General features: G+C 41.0%; 2 protein-coding genes across 4 annotated transcripts in view; one reads left to right on the forward strand and one right to left on the reverse strand.

Annotated features, from left to right (window-relative positions):
• Window positions 1-17,153, forward strand: part of GNGT1 (G protein subunit gamma transducin 1) — a 311,312-nt gene that overhangs the window by 283,649 nt on the left and 10,510 nt on the right. Inside the window, exons 1-2 of one of the 2 annotated variants that reach the window (XM_073898831.1) lie at window positions 16,391-16,410; window positions 16,997-17,100. In XM_073898831.1, the coding sequence (XP_073754932.1) occupies window positions 17,005-17,100 (96 nt within the window). In that variant the 5' untranslated portion in view covers window positions 16,391-16,410; window positions 16,997-17,004. Of the gene's footprint in view, window positions 1-16,390; window positions 16,411-16,996; window positions 17,101-17,153 lie in introns of those variants that run through there. The other variant, XM_073898832.1, reaches the window with a different exon arrangement.
• TFPI2 (tissue factor pathway inhibitor 2) lies at window positions 147-4,229 on the reverse strand. Of its 2 annotated transcripts, none has more exons than XM_073898830.1 (5): window positions 4,032-4,229; window positions 3,545-3,730; window positions 2,442-2,621; window positions 845-1,015; window positions 147-490 (listed from the first exon to the last, which is right to left on the reverse strand). In XM_073898830.1, exons 1-5 carry the CDS (start codon window positions 4,117-4,119, stop codon window positions 414-416), a joined length of 702 nt encoding a protein of 233 aa, XP_073754931.1. In that variant the 5' UTR covers window positions 4,120-4,229; the 3' UTR covers window positions 147-413. The 2 variants fall into 2 exon arrangements, with proteins under 2 accessions (XP_073754931.1, XP_025729049.1); XM_025873264.2 differs by having other exon boundaries at window positions 3,545-3,748; window positions 4,032-4,228.

A 17,153-nucleotide genomic window follows, 5' to 3' on the forward strand; every position in this document is an offset into this window, starting at 1 on the left:
AAAATATAATCCAGCTTTTAAATGCAAAATAAAATGTATTTGCTGGTCCTTTTTATGATCATATGTGTTAAGAGAACATGACTATATTGTCTTATGCTTCTCAGTTACTATCACCTTCTGAAATCAAGAAGAACAACTCCAAGAACTGGGTGAATCATATTTGCTTTTATATCTTATGCACAGCAAGAATTCAATTACATTAAAATATATGTGAACAGTAAATTAAAAATAATAGATTCACATTTGAATAGCGGCTAGTTATGTGTAAAAATACACAAAAAAGTAACCTGTAGCAATAAAAACTGGTGTGTAAATCATTCATGATTCATTTCCCCATATCACCATATTATTCTTCAGATATAACCATAGAGGCAATAGCTCCACGAGATGACATATAGGGAAAAAGGTTAAAATTACTTCTTCCAAGTTTTCACCCTTCTATGAGCAAAGACAATCTTTGGCATCTTCTTATTCTTTTGCTTCCTCACCGCTAAAGTCAACAAAATAAAAATAAATATCATATGTCTCCAGTCCATAGACTCACTTTAAGTCAACATTTCCAATATGCTTACACACTCACCTCAACTATTTTTAATGATTATAAAGTCAGTTTTACTCACTATCCACTCAAGTTAATAACTTTCTACCTTTAAAACGCAAGGATACGGCTGCGGTCTGTTGGAGCAGCATTTAACAAAATTGATCAGTGCTAAAGTGCTATTTATGTAGAAGTGGTCTAGAGATGGCAATATGCTATTAGGAAAATGGATATATAAAATATAATTTTACTTACGAATTATTTATAAAATTAGTTTAAAAATTGAATAAGAAAAAAAGAATCTACCTTTTATACAAGCATGTGTGCAGTCCTCCATGTTAACAAAGTTATTGTCATTCCCTCCACAACCAGTATAGGTGAAGGTCTCACAGGCTTTGTGTCTTGGATTAAAATAATAGCGAGTCACATTAGCAGAGCATAGTCCCCCATCTTTTGGACTGTGACAATATGACGGAACTTGATGAAAAGGAAGACAAAATTAGAAATGCAATAATACCAAAATTAATAAACTATGATGATTACTGAAGTAACTGAAGAAAATCTAATCCCACTGAAGCTTCATTCTGAACTCAGAATATCATACTAAACCATTTAAAAAGTGTGTCTCGATTTTCAAGAAAGCTTACATGCTCTAGTTTGTTAATTGTAAAGTTTTTATAAAGTGGAGAGAATTTCTTCTGAAGCTATGTCCTTGTATCATTTGAATGTGTTAAGAAATTAAACCCAAGAAACAGATATGGTCAGGTAGAAATCGGCTGGGTTTCAAGGGTTGATATGCTTTAGTAAACGTTCTTGTGTTGGTATGTTTATTTTAAATGTTTTTATCAGCTGTCCTTCCATCATTAATCGAGAATCCATTTATGTAATTCCCAAGTAGCCACTGGAACATTTACCTTTACACAAAAAATTTAAGGAAACACAAGCAACAACCATCTTCTCATTAACACGAGATTTTGCACACAGTGTAGCTATAGAGCTTCCTCAGATCTCGGCCAAAGCAAGTTTTCCTTGTTTGTTAAGTTTATATATCTTTGTGTATGTGTGTCTCCGCTATGCCTAGGGAAAATGCCTGTACTGTTTCTCTCTACAAAAGTATTGCCCAAGTAAGCCATCATTTCAGGGACTGAGGGGGTGGGGATGTAGATAAGAAATCAGAGCAGAAAAAGGAAGGATAGAGAGGTCTTTGTCCTGCAGTTTGCAGTTACTAAAGGATGCAGAAATCTAGCTGAAAACTTTAGACAGCAATTATCAAGATTCACCATCTGAGGTCTGTATATATTCCACTATCTCCTATACACAAGTGATTCCTTACAACCCTGAGGTCATGGCATTCAGAATACTGTGATTTATTTTAAAGGTTTTATTTAGTCGAGAGAGAGAGAGAGAGAGAGAGAGAGAGAGAGAGAGCGCGCAAGAGGGCATGGAGGGGGCAGAGGGAGACGGAGAGAGATCATCTCCACGCTGGGCATGGAGCCCACCTTAGGGCTCAATCCCACGACCCTGAGATCATGACCTGAGCCTAAATCAAGAGGTGGATGCTTAACCGACTGAGCCACCCAGGCACCCCCAGAATACTGTAATTTTTATGTGTAAATTAAGTAAATGAGGAATAGTTCTAAAGAAACAATCCAGAACAGGAAGCAAAAACTTCCTAGCCCTGAGAACTTGGCAAGTCATTAACTTCTGGTAGCCTGTACTCTCATATGTAAATGGGGAAATAATAATACTCTCTCACAGGGCACATATACATAGTAGAACTGATATCCTACTATATGTGAAATCATCAGAACACAAGGCATGTTAATTACACATCAAATCATTTATCTTTTCACCCTAACATCTTAAAGAAATGAAATAGAAACCCCATAAAAATAGTATTTACTTTTCTTTGGTGCACAGAAGCCCATACAAGTATCCTTGTCCGGGAACCTGTTCTTATTGCTGTGACACCCGCCAGATACGAATTTTTCACATGTCATGGAACTTAGATTGAAGAAATACTCTCCTGTGCGCGCTCCACACTGCCCCTTACTGACTTCCAACCTGCAAATTTTGGGAACTTCTAGGAAAAGGAGGGCATAAAACAATGCTAGTCAAAAATTAGCTTTCTTAGTATTATTTAGTATTACTTACTTTTAGTAAGTAATACTTAGTATTACTTCAAAACTTTACTGTATTTTCAGAAACAACTAAGGAGAAAACAGTATCACATTTAGTACTGGGATAGTAAATCCCCAAAAGACTTTTCCTTAATCCAGTTATTCAGCTCTTTTTTTTTTTTTTTTTTTTTTTTAAATAGTGGCTCCAGACCTGAGTCAGCCAAATTCAGTGGAAATTCTCTCTCTTCTCTCAGGGTGTTCTGATTTTTCTACATATGAAGTTAATCAAACTTATTCACGGGAATACATACACAGTTTTCCTTGGCTTAGTTCCTTGAATGGCAAAGTCCCATGTTTTGTTACTGGCCTTCATAAATACAATAAATATGATTAAAATGAAATAGAAACCAGGATCATGAATCTCTCCTATATCCCTGTACTAACCCAAAACAAGTTTAGGTGTCAGGGGACAAAAGGAAAAGTTAGTTATCTAAATCACACTTTAACAATAAAATCCGCTGAAAGTATTTCAGATTGATAGGTAATTGACACGAGTAAACGGTGCTCTCGAGGAGGCATAAAAACCATAGGTTTAGAACTAGTGATAAAGAGAAGTACCCATGTGGCACCCAATAATGCATCATACTCCTGCATCATTATGCCCTACGGTGAACTCTTGCTCTGAGTCTGCGCGGACACTGAATTATGATAAATGCCACTTAGGAGAGAAATTTGTTAGCCAATGTATAAGTTAGCCTTACTTAATGTTTGAGAAAATGCAGGCTACAACTTACTGCGGAAAATGGGATCTGGGAAATTAAGTTACTAGCAGCCCTTCTGTGTAAGGAGCCGCGCAAGAATTCTGAGCTTGAGCTCGGCCACTTACTCTCTATCCTCCAGCAAGCTTCATTGCAGTCCTCCAAAGTTTCGAAATTGTTGGCGTTGCCCTGGCAGCCCCCGTAGAAGAATATGCGGCAGCTCTGCGTGTACCTGTCGTAGTAGTAACTGGGGATCCGGGCCCGGCACGGCCCCACGTCGGGGGACAGGAGGCAGATGTCTGCCTTGTTTCCTTCTGGAGGAGCAGGGGAGCCTGAGAGGGGGAATGAGGTCCGCCACGTCTCCGGGAAGGTAGAGGCTTCCCAGGGACTTCTGTCCCTCCGTTTCCCAGCCCAGGGGGGTTTGCCCAGAGAGAAAGTACAAACTTCGGCACGAGCGTCCCTTCCCGCGGCTCCTAGACGTGCCCTGTGCAACAGGGGCCCGGGGCAAGCGGGGCGGAGAGAGCGGGTGCAGGGGACCCCACAGCCTCAGCGCCCACGCTGCCTACCGTGGGGCGGAAGCCCGGCGCAAAGAGGGGGTCCCAGACCCGCCAATACCTGGCGCCTCCTGAGCCCCGTTGCCCAGCGCGGTCCCGATCAGGAGCAACGGCAGAAGCAACAGCCCGAGGAGGCAAGTAGAGTCCATGCTGTCCGGTTTGAGTGGCCCTCGGGGCGAGGCGTTCCTTGAATGTGCCAGCGGGAAGAGGGTGCACGGAGTCCAGCCTCCAGGCAGCCTGGGTGCCGATGTGGTGGGTGCCTGCTTTATGTAGGGTGAGTGTCCTCCCGACCCCGGACGGGGCGGAGCGTGCCTGTGCAAAGCCCGGGAGGCTGATTCATGCCCCACAGGCTGTGACCCGCCACAGCCCTGTGTTGGAAAGTGTGCGGGGGAGAGGAATTCCCCACCAGGTTGAACCTGCCTCCCAAACTTTCTCCTATCTTGGCCGGAGTGACTAGATGCGGCATTGTGACAGCGATGGGAAGTCGGCAAGCTAGAGGGAAATGACCTGGGGGTGATTGCACAAGGTTCCAACTTGCAGCATCACTTCATTATGAAAGCAGAAGTCCAAGTATTTGAAGGGCAGAGACAAAGTGTGAAATTCAGGGGACTGAGGGGAGCCTGGCTCCTTGTGATAGATTCCTTTATTAGATTAGAAATTTAAGTATGTGTATTTATTTACATTTATACATACGTACATATTTCAGTCGAGATTTAATTTAATAAAAGGCTCATAGTGTATCTTAAGTGTACAGCACCATTCCAATCAAGAATTAGAACACTTGCAGCACCCCAGAACATTCTCTCATACCCTTTCCCAGTCAATCCTTCCAATCCCAGGTAGGGGCAACCACTTCTTATCACGGGAGATTGGTTTTGCCTGTTCTTGAATCTCATGCAAATGGAATCCTAAAGTGTGTATTGTTTGTACTTCTTTTGCTCCACTCCTGTTTTAAAGACACACGATGTTATTGCATAGTTCATTTCTTTTAAATGCTGAGTCCATTCTTCCAATGTATGAAGGTACTACAAATGTCCTGTTCCTGGACATTTGTGTTGTTTCTAGTGTGAGACTGTTATGAATAAAGCTGCTTTGTGCATACATGCAGCTTTTATTACTCTTGGGTAAAATATCATGTTAAAAACTGCCACTTTTCCAAAATGATTATACCGTTTTATACTCCCCCGCCCCCATCAGCTATGTGTAAGTATTTGTGGCTCTGTTTTTTTGAGCTGGAACATGAAAGTCCATAGAAAGGTGGCCGTAGGGGATTCCAGATCAATCCCTTCCTGCACGTTTCCTAATTGTCAGTGCATTAACGTTCATTGTTCCTCTGACATCTTAGCCTGAGTCTAACTTTTTCTTTACACAAAGCAAATTATTTATGCTTGGATTTCACATGAAATATTGAAGCTGTTTTTGGCAAACATTTTAATGAATTCTCTTGATGACTGTGTCTTCCTCCCGTTTTTCCTCTTGTTGGATTTTCCTCTTGTTGTATTCTCAAGAGAATAATTATTCCTGGCTTCTCCTGAGGATCTGGAAGGAGTTTACAGGAGTTCCCTTCAAAGTTTCTGAGAAACCCTATGCTCACAGTGAGTTAATAGTCTGGGACATTTTGGGGCGCCTGGGTGGCTCAGTCGTTAAGCGTCTGCCTTCGGCTCAGGTCATGGTCTCAGAGTCCTGGGCTCGAGTCCCACATCGGGCTCCCCGCTCGGCGGGAAGCCTGCTTCTCCCTCTCCCACTCCTTCTGCTAGTGTTCCCTCTCTCTCTGTGTCTCTCTCTATCAAATAAATAAATAAAATCTTTAAAAAAAATAGTCTGGGACATTTTGCACACTCTATCCCTTGTGCCAGTTTTCAATTATCCTGATGTCATGCCATAGAATCCTATTCCTAAGAAAACTAGCCTGTCCTGGAAATATTCAGTGTTACTGATGCTGTCAGATTACCAGGTATCTATGATTAACAGTCCAAGATGTAAGGACAAATGTTTAATAACCAGCTCTCACGAAGTGGGGGAGGATAAGAGGGGGTATGCTGATTTGTATAGTTTACTGATTTCCGTGTTGTAAGTACTCCCATTATGGCCAATTTCAAGCTACCAGAATTGGAAATAGGTAGGTACAATCGGTTCGCCAGAGCCAGACTGAACTGGCTCTAGCATGCCAACCACTGAAATAGCCAGCTAGTTTTGGAAAGACGCATTCATGGAAGAATCACATGAGCCCCTCCCAAACATTAATAGGGGAGGGAAGTTTTACCAAACAGCCAGTATCACTTTCAGGAGAAAAGTTACTTCAACTTCAAATTTTCATTCTTCTGAATATGATTTTCATTCTTCTGAATATGATTAAATATATCTCCCATATGGACTAAAATAAATTCAAGGACTGATTCAAACTTGTCACTCAGCATTGACTGTTGTCACTTTTGTTCTTTGTTCTCAGGTGCTGGTACTTTTGATCATCTTTTGCTTCATATAAAAAGAGGAATCTTTTGTTTTAAGATTTTATTTATTTGACAGAGAGAGACATAGCGAGAGAGGGAACACAAGCAGGGGGAGTGGAAGAGCCCCTCACTGAGCAGGGAGCCCAATGCGGGGCTCGATCCCAGGACCCTGGGATCATGACCTGAGCCAAAGGCAGACGCTTAACGACTGAGCCACCCAGGCGCCCCAAAAAAGAGGAATCTTTTGAATTAGGGCAGGCAATTTTGGGAAATTGCATGATGCAATGGGAAAATGAATTGTATTCCTTGCTCCTTTGGAGAGTCACATAAACTCTCTGAGCCTCAGTTTCTTTATCTGTAAAATGGATATAATGACGGTACTTTACATGGGTGTTATGAGGATTAAAGGCCAAGCGCCTAAGCACTCACAGGGTTGCGCTTCAGCGGCTTACACACAGACACAGACTCCAGCCTGATTATCCATGTTTTGATTCCCATTGAGAGCCTTTGCACAAAACTTGAAGATGGAGTGTCAGCCACAGTCAGGAAACAGCACCGTGAACTGGCCTTGTAGGACTGGAGCCTGCGACATTGCTCTCACCAACGCTCCTCTTTAGCTGAGCTCAGAGGCCACCTCTCTGCCTAGGAAGCTGTCACACAGTCAGATGTAACTCCATGATGGTTTTTTCTGGGGAAATGAGCTTAGGGTTCTTTCAGCCACAGCAGAGTCCTTAGTCCTGCTAAGGACTCAGGATGCTCTGGAACACCTGGAGGGGAAGGAGAGTGGGGAAAGGGCCAAAATCAGGCTTTTCACCCCTCTGTGGTATAGAGTCTGTGGACACAGGGCAAAATTCATGTTCAGAGGTACTCCAGAAATGTTAACTTCCTTCCTTTATTCTATGCCAAATAGGGTGCATCTTTAACACCCCTGTGACAGGGAAGGAGAATTCAACAAGTGGGGACAGTTAGAAGTTTGAAATGACCAGGCCAAGTTATCAGGAAGGAAATCACACCTCTTAATGGCAAACCACTTGAGTATTTTTATATCCATGAAAAGGATATCTTCCAATGTAAGGGGAATCTAAATTTTCTGGGACTACTTTAAATTACTGAATTTATCCTTAGGACCATGTGGAAGGAGCCATGTGACCACTGCAACCAGCCTCCATAGGGATGTCACAGTACTTCTGTATCCTTAAACCAGTATCTAGGCCAAAAGGTTACCACATAGCAAAGGAAAAGAATTCCTTTATCCAAAGTCAACAGGAAGTGCAAGGCTGGAGGGAACTGCAAAGAACAGTCATCCAGATTGATTTGTCATTGTTACACCAAGTAATAGCTTTAGTGGCTGTGGCTAAAAATTGAAGTTCAAAATAGTTTGGAGTTCTGTGAAATAAGGCATGGAGTTCTCATAATTTGAGTGTTGACGGAACTATAGATATCGTCTATTCCACTATTTTCATTTTACAGAATTATACATTGAGACCTGGTCATGTTTACTTACCTTAGTTGTTGGCAGAGCTGAGACTAGGACCGAGGTTCTTGATATTCAGCCTTGTATTCTTCCCAACATTCCCATACCTGGACTCTTTCTACTGTACCGAGACCTTAGAGCAGAACAGTAAATACCAGAATGAAAACACACAGAGGCTACAGTGATTTCAGGAACACCTGTGCATGTGTCAGATCCGTGCTTCTGTTCTTTCTCACCATCCCACTCCCGGCCCTGTAAAAAAAAAAAAAAAAAAAAAAAAAAAGGGGACGCCTGGGTGGCTCAGTCGGTTAAGCGTCTGCCTTCGGCTCAGGTCATGATCCCGGGGTCCTGGGATCGAGTCCCACGTCAGGCTCCTTGCTGAGCAAGGAGCCTGCTTCTCCCTCTGCCTGCCCCTGTCTCTCTCTCTCTCTCTCATAAATAAATAAAAATCTTAAAAAAAAAAAGATATGAAGTTGATTTGGAATTTCCTAGAATTAGCTCCTAGAATTTCCAAGTCTGGGTATGATGTTCTATCTTCTGAGAGCCACACATGCTTGGACAGTGATCGTGAATTTAAGGGGAGGATTGAGGCAGATGGTCGTCTTCTCTGTCAGACACCTTAGAGAGAGGTGGCATGTTTAGCTCATAAATGAATGAGAAGAATTGATCCCCAGTAATTTGGGGATATATATTATATAACATAGTCACTTACTGAGTTAACATTGATAACTCACCAATAAACAAAATTCTCACTGCCTGTTAGCTTAAGCCAAAATAAAATCTGAAGTGAGTCCAGCTGGCACGACCAAGAACTTTACACATTTGATAAGAAAGGCAGTTCATCTCTTCTGAGAGATTAGGGATCACGAGGATTTTGTTCAAGTTTAGGCAACTCCTTCACCGACAAGGTGTTTTTGAAGTGAGTTGGGTCACCTAGGAAATGTTTGCTCTAGTGCGCCCTCTGTCGGAAACAGAGTGCATCTGTGAGCATTGTATAATAAGGCGGAGCCACGTAACACGATGAGACATTCTCTATGCCTAATTTTATTATTATTATTCTCCTTAGGGGGAATGATATAATGGGGTATTTAATGTGTCTCTTACCGTGGTCATTTTTTCGTCCATATATTTTTAAAATAAGCAGAATTACTATTTAATATGTGCCAAACCTGGTGCTAGGCGTTTGGAATACAAAGACAAATAACATGTAAGGATCTCATAGCACAATAGAGTAGACAGATGAACATCACATAACCCAATTGCAATATAGTGTTTTTAGTACAATATTAAAGATATGTACTAGGTTTTATGGGATCATAGAGGAGGAAATAAAATTTTAGAAAGCGCTCAGTTCTAAACAAAAGCCAATCTACACAAACAGATCTAACATTATATCTTGTATGCCTATGGGACACAGAGACTCACTCCTTCAACAGCTGGTTGCTTTGGTCGTGTTTTTTTTTTTTTTTTTTTTTTTTAAGGTGTTGTGATTCTAGCAAAGCATTGCCTTCTGCAGGAAGGCAGAATCTCAGAAACCCCCTTTCTCTTCTACCTAGATGTAGGTTCACTCAACAGTCATGCCTACTTAAGAGGCAGACCATATTTCCTCTTACTCAGATTGCCGCATACTTACCTCGTAGGGCACCCAGAAGGTTGGGACAGAGTTTGGACTATTTTATCCAAGATGTTTCTGGCACAGTATGGCCTTACCACCTGCCCAGAATTTTAGCCTGGGCTACCAATCCACCAGAGAGTGGCATGTCAGGAAGGGGGGAAAGACAGAGAAAATTGCCCCTAATGTCTGTATATCATGTGGGAATAGCAATAACTATAATAATGAATATGACGTTGATTAAGAGTCTACATTGTACTTTGTGTACATTAACTCATTACATCTCCCACAATAACCACTGAGGGTGATACTTTATTCTCCCCACTCTGCAGATGAGCACTGAAACTTTAGGTGAATATGTGACTTGGTCAAAGCTACACAGTTAGCTCAGGCTGTCTGAATCCTGATGCGCTGGTCTCACTCACTGTACAAGCTTCTTTTTCTTACACATTAGTGGGGCCCGAAGTCAGGCTTATTATATGTAACACGTGCTCATGATCTTAGTTCAGTACCTGGACAGCTAGATTACAGACTTCTCACTCAAACATAAAGTTTATAATTAAGAACAAACATCACTACAATTTCAATACGTTGCTATAATGCTCTAAGAGAAACATCTGCCGAAGTTAATAATCAGATTAAAGGACTGAGAGAGTTAATCACTAAATCCTTACTTTCAGGGTTATATTTAGCAGAAAGTAATGGACCTTGACCTTTCAAGTATAAAGACACTCTTTCTTACAAAAATATTGTCACTTTTATACCTTAGCCCAAATCACATGTTATACATTACTTATGTGTCTGTCGTAAACCCTCCATATGTTCGTTTGTTCTAGTTTTATGTAGCAAAGCTTTTGTATCTTAAGTCACACAGAAGGGACAACCTACCATTTGGGGGCAGGGGGAGGCCATAGTTGCAGTTTGAAAGAGCAGTACCTCTCCTAAGACTCTTACCATTTCACTATTTTTTTTCCCTCTCTTGACTATTAGCCAAGGAAACAAACTGAGTCAAACTAAAATGTCTGTATTGGAAAAGAGTTGACTGCGCTGGCGTGGACTAGGTGTACCGAATGAGCCAGAGAAGTGTGAGCTGTTCCTACTAGCCTGCGGGATCTCCGGCACTCTCTTCCCCTCCCTTACAATCGAAGTCATGCCCTGGTCCAACCAGACACCAACCCGGTAGCTCCTGCTCTGGATCCTTTCACCTCTTGCCTTCTTGAGGACTTCTCTCCTCTGCAACATCGGTTCTTTCAATAGTTGCCATTTGGAGTGCTCTATCTCTGATTTTTTTTTTCCATCCCGAACTTAAAGTTCATATTTGACTTTCTATCCCTTTCCTCTTAGAGCCTTATTTCATTGTTCCCTTTTCCAGCAAAACTTACCAGAAATGTTATCTTCATTATCTGCCTCCACTTCTTCATCTCCCCTTCCCCCCCTCCCCCATTGCACTCCAATTCAACTTCCACATTGGGAAGAGGAAGAATAGGAAGCGCTTCCGTCAAGAGCACCTCAATCATGTTGCCACATCGCACTGGACCTCTCAATTCATATGACACCTAAAGCAGCTGCCGCAGAGGTCACCAAGGACCACATTTTTCCATCTCAGCAGTATTTAACAATTTCAAATTCTTCCTCATCCTTGAAATGCTTTTCTTCTAGTTTTTACTTTACCGCATTCTTCTGGTTTCCTCCTACTTAGCTGACTATTCCTTCTCAATCTGTCCTCCTCTGCCTGCCCATTAAAGGTGGGGTGACTCAAAGCTCAACCTTGAGAACTCTTTTCTAACTGTACTTTATGTGATTTCAAGTAGACACACACACACACACACACACACATTTGTGTAATAGTCTTGACCTCACCTCTGAATTCCAAACACTTGTATCTACTAAGTATCTCTACTTGGATATCTAATACACATCTCAAATATTATATGTCTTAAACTGAAGTCTTGGTCATATATCCCAATATTCCTTCTTTCTGTCAATGACACTTCTAATTAGACTTTTCAAGCCCAAAACTGTGGAATCACTCTTGACATCTCCCATCTCTTCATCACTCAACCCATCAATAGTCCTGTCAATTCTACCTCCAAATCACATTTTTAATCTGCCACATTTCTCTATATCCATGGCCACCAATATTGTTCAAATCTCTCTGTTCTTAAAAGACTATTATGTTAGGTTCTTACATAAAATCCCAGTTTCCACTTTTGTTCCCCTTCAACCCCACACAGCAGAGTGGTTTTTTTTTTTTTTTAAGATTTTATTTATTTATTTGAGAGAGAGAGAGAATGAGAGATAGAGAGCACGAGAGGGAAGAGGGTCAGAGGGAGAAGCAGACTCCCTGCTTCCCCGATGTGGGACTCGATCCCGGGACTCCAGGATCATGACCTGAGCCGAAGGCAGTCGCCCAACCAACTGAGCCACCCAGGCGCCCTAGCAGAGTGTTTTTAACACATCAGACCATGTCAGAACACCTCACTTCTCAAAATCAAAACTCGTTATTAGCGCCTCACTTTATTCCTCACCATTCCTCTGGGTGACTCTATGTGACTTGGCTGCTCTCTCCCAGACTGACTTCACCCCATCACTCTCCCTCTTTCTTACTGTACTCATTACACTGTGTTTTCTGTTCTCCTTGTACGACAAATCTGTTCCCACTTCTGGTCCTTTGCATGCACTCTTCCCTCTGCTTAACCCTTCTCCTTGCATGAAATGCTCATCTCCTGACCTTCACTGTCTCCTCCTTGACAGTCTTGGTCCCACTGGCATTTCCTCTAATCAGTCTAGATGATGTTGCTTCACATCCTAGTCACTCCTTATCATAAACTATAGCATTTATCAGTTGAAATCACTATGTTTATTCATTTTTGTCTCACTTGTCTGATCCTCTCACAATTATGTAAGCTCTGTGACAGCAGGAACTTACCTGTTGTAGTCACCATTGTTTCCCAGTGCTAAGAGCAAGACTTATGGAAAATAGGATCTTATAAGTGTCTGTGGAATAAACAAATTACTTATTATACCTCCCCTAGCACTTATCACCATATAATATACGGTACATTTTATCTTGCTTATTGTCTTTCTCCCTCATTAGAATGTATGTTCCTCATGGGCAACATTTTCTGTATTATTCTCTGCTCTACCCTCAAGCATCTAGAATAGTGTCTGGCACATAATAGCATTCAGTAAATATTTGTTGAATGAATGAATAAAATGTTAGCTATTTTTATAGTCCTAGGTATAATGTCAGGATGAAAAAGAATAGTACAAGATAAGAAAATTTATAGCCATATGATTGCAAATTTATTGTACATAATATAGTGGATTTGTTACTGAAAAAAATGTGTCAAATGGAATGTTTATAAATCAAAGTATTTAAAGTGTGTTAGCAACATTTCTATTTCAAAGAATGTGCGATTGATCCACTGTATAAAACAGGGGACTTCTAAAAATAATTTTCATAATTTCCACTAATATAGCCCTTATAAGTTAAATATTTTGTCAAGTTGCCTTACTTCAAAATATACTTACCTACAATGTGTAAAAACAAACAGAAAGCAGGTAGCTTTTGAACTTTATACTAGCCCACTTTAATTCTAGAATAGATTAGCCAGAAAGCTAATGGAAGATATTAGGGAGACACTTAAGCTACTCTACATAGTTCTATCTTCCCTACGTCCCTTACTCACACCCACAAAACCCCTGAAAACCATAAACAACCTGACATATTTTCAAAAGGCCCTGGAGGGGGCAGTATTTCCCCCCACAGAGAACCACTGCTCTCTGAATGGGGTTCAACTCTGAGGTACTTTCTCCCGGTCCTCTTCTCTTTGCTATATTGGACCTTACCGCCCCTGAGAGTAGTGCAAGATGGAAGAAGGAGTAAAAGGGCAAATATCTTCTACTTCGAGGGGTATGTCCCCCCGCCCCGAGTTAGCTGTAAATGTTGCCTTAGCTTGTTGGTCTCCGTCTTCAGTCCCCCTTTTATATTCTGGTGGCAGCGGGGTAAGGATGTTTGGTAATAGTGCCAGTAATATGACCTAGCCCCTCTTAGAACTTCCTGCAGAGAGGTGGCTCAACTTGGAAGCTTTGAGCTGCCCAGGTACGGCGGGAAATATGACAGAATGGCTTAGTGCCTTTTGTTTTCCCAATTCTGTGCCTTCTTTCAATGTAATTCTAAAGTATGACAAAACAAATCTATTCTTTTCCACTAATTTGGAAAGGGTAACAGAGAGAAGCGTTCTGGAGTTGAAAACACCCCAGACCAAAAAGCCAAACACCTGTGTTATAGCCCCAGCTCTGTTGCCACCCATTTTATGATTTGGGTCCACCTTTATTTCATCTGTAAAATGGGATTAAGGATGATTAGATTATGCCATACCTGAATTCATTTAAACTCTTCAGTGCAACTCTGAGCCTTGGGGCTCCATGCAGACAATATACACTGCCCTTCTCTGTGTGTCTGGCTGTCTTTGAGGGAGGTTAGAGCTTTGATCCTCACTCTTTGAATTTTCTCGTACAAGTCCCGTGACATCAAGTTCGGCAAGCATTGTCTCATCTTCTAAGATTCACCTCCACCAAATGAAATGTGTTGTACTTAAAATACTATTAAATTTTAGAGCTTGGAGATCATTTGTCAATAAATTAAAGTTAGGTACATTGCACTTCTTCCTATTTGCTAGGTGAATATTTATGACATAGGTTGCAAGTGACTTTATCTACACTCCATGATTCTCTTTCATATATTGAACGATAGGCAGGAATAAGGACATAAAAGTTATGAAAGATATAGATGCTCTTATAAAGGTCCTTATAACCCATTGTGTCTTAGATTTGTTAGAATCAGTGCCTAACACAAGGATCCTTGTCCAAGTGATTTATCAAGGATGAGCTCTCATGAGAAATCTCTGAAGGAAGGTAGAAAGCAAGATGAAGCAGAAGGTAAGCAAAGGTGTAGTTTCAGATGTCTAGCTTATCCTGACCCCATGGGGAGCTCTGGAAGGTTCTCAATTACAAGGTTTTTCAGCCCACAGGCACCTGGTCTGAGCTATTAGAACCCCACTTCAGCCAGCCCTGTGCTACAGGTCACCCATAGGGGCCAATTGCAGGCATAATCTCCCAGACATCACCAGTTGAAGTGGTTCCCATCAGCCAAGAACAAACCTATGCAGAAGGCTTGCCCTTGGCGATGAACACGTGCACCTGCTGGGGAAATGAACACCCCACCCTGGAAAAGGGGTCTAGGAAGGGCACCAACAGCATCTGCTATGCATGATATTAAAGGAGCCAGCTCAGGTCCACATGATATCCCTTAAGAGCACTTATAAAGCCACCTAACAGAAAATGCCATGTAAGACAGCACAGTTTGAAAGTCTAGAGGTGCAGAATAAGTGGGTACTCCAGCTAACATGTACTGAGCACTTGTTTCGTGCCACATACCATTGTACAATCTTGATTCCTCTCAAGAAATCTACAGTGTAGCTAATCACATTGCTCCGATTTCCTAGTAAACTGAGGCACAGAAGTTAAGTAACTTGGTGAGGGCCACACCCCTAGCAAGAGCCAAAGAGTGATCATTTCATTGGCAATAACATGGTAGGGATTCTCTGAAACAGAGGAAATGAAATTCTTTTTTTTTTTTCTTTTTTAAATTTTGTTTTATTATGTTATTTTAATCACCATACATTACATCATTAGTTTTTGATGTAGTGTTCCATGATTTATTGTTTGCGTTTAACACCCAGTGCTCCATGCAGTACGTGCCCTCTTTAATACCCATCACCAGGCTCACCCATCCCCCCCGCCCAGAACCCTCAGTTTGTTTCTCGGAGTCCACAGTCTCTCATGGTTCGTCTCCCCCCTCTGAGTCCCCCCCTTCATTTTTCCCTCCCTAAGCCCTATTCCAAATCAAAACCTCTTAGATTGTGCTCATATTTTAACAAGTTCCTAAAGCAGTTCTTATACACACTGAAGTGTTAGAGCCATTGCCAAGTGGAATTAGTTTTCCAAGATGGAGAAGAAATGTGCAAAGGATAATATCAACAGCTAAAAATGATCAACAGAGGTAGATATGCTTGTGAATGGTTACAGATAGTCTCTGAAGGCAGTGAGAAGGAAGGGGAGAATGAACTTGCACATGGGCTCTCGAATACCCAACAATAATTACACAAGAAGGAACAAGCTTTTTGTTGTCATCTTGTTTCTTAAGGTAAGAACAGAAAAGCAAAAATAAAAAAGTACAGGAAACATTGACTTTGGGTACTCATAGAGTGTTCTTTTCTGTATCTGTGCTGGCATATTTAGGCATTTACCCCTAAAAATATGTTAAAATGTCTATTTCCCAGAGAAGAAGAGTCTATTATAAGATTGAGAAGGGAAATAATATTTCCTCAAAGGTTTTGGGAATGATGACACTATATCATACAAGGAAATAAGTTAATTGCTGATAAGTTATTAGCAGAGTATTTTTATGTAAATATGCAATGTTGTTCCCTGAAATAGCATGTGACCTAAATATGTTTACTTTCATAAAAATATGGTCATTATAAAAATTGGACCAGGGAGACAAAGGAGAAGAGGAGAAAACCAAAAAAGGAGAGATTTTAAGTGTGATGCCACTTGGCTACAATGAAATATTTTCCCAGACAATTGCATATGGGTACCACCAGCTACTAAACCATCTTCCTCCATTGCCCATTGATCTAATTAAGGAGAAGAGATTGCTGAGAGTGCAGAAGATCCTTCTTTTATGAGGTCCGTCAGTATACCCACTATGTCACCTTTAACCTGCTACATTTGGTCATAATTGCTTTCCAATCCATTGTGACAATTACACGGAACTTCCTGGTATTGTTTGGAGACATATTCTAAGTAATATGCTAGTTTATTTCTGATTAATGAGGTTGTTTGCTGTATTTCCATTCTATTGGCTCATATGTCAACCTATTATATTTATAAGGAACTTATAGTAACAGTTTTTGTATAGTTCTCTGTTAATACCAGATTAAATACTCTAGCGATTTAGGGGATTAATGGGCAGTCCTCAGAATGACCTCAAACTAACTTAAATGGCACATATCATATGATGGAGGGTTCTTGTGTTAGAGATGGGGGTTGGAAACCCAACCTTTTACACCATGCCCCCCCCCCAAAAAAAACAGGGAAAAGGGGAGGCTTTGGATATTTAAGACTATATGCTGACTAAACTGACCTCTCCCCACATCCCCACAAACCTACTAGCAGGTGGTTAGAGTCAAATGCTTGGTTTAATCATATTAGTGAAGATTATAAAGAAGCTTTAAAATCGCAAGGCTGGTGTGTGGTGCTGGAATTGTTCAGAGAGCATTCATAAGAAATCAGTTATCATAGAAAGCTAAAACAAAGAAACAGTTCACTTAGTAAGTTAAGAGCTGAGGGAAGGATTGGATAATATTGACTTGAAGCATGTGCAGCAATTTGGGTGTATGAACTGTCTTTTTTTTCAGCAGGCCAAAAGATGCCAGTGATCAATATTGAAGACTTGACAGAAAAAGACAAATTGAAAATGGAAGTTGACCAGCTCAAGAAAGAAGTGACCCTGGAAAGAATGCTGGTAAACTGCTGCTCTTTTTTAAATTATATTTTAAACTATAGATATGGTAGGAC

The sequence above is a fragment of the Callorhinus ursinus genome, unplaced genomic scaffold (assembly GCF_003265705.2).
Source record: "Callorhinus ursinus isolate GAN/ISIS: 27379988/994484 unplaced genomic scaffold, GSC_fseal_2.0 scaffold12, whole genome shotgun sequence".
NCBI lineage: Eukaryota > Metazoa > Chordata > Mammalia > Carnivora > Otariidae > Callorhinus > Callorhinus ursinus.

What these genes read in the sequence shown, in the direction of transcription:
- TFPI2 (XM_025873264.2), bottom strand. Translation starts at nt 4,119, where the DNA reads ATGGACTCTACTTGCCTCCTCGGGCTGTTGCTTCTGCCGTTGCTCCTG. An exon ending in CTTCTGTGCACCAAAGAAAA is followed by an intron (nt 1,016 to 2,441) that starts GTAAATACTATT and finishes CTTTTCATCAAG; the next exon opens with TTCCGTCATATTGTCACAGT. An exon ending in CACACATGCTTGTATAAAAG is followed by an intron (nt 491 to 844) that starts GTAGATTCTTTT and finishes TGTTGACTTTAG; the next exon opens with CGGTGAGGAAGCAAAAGAAT.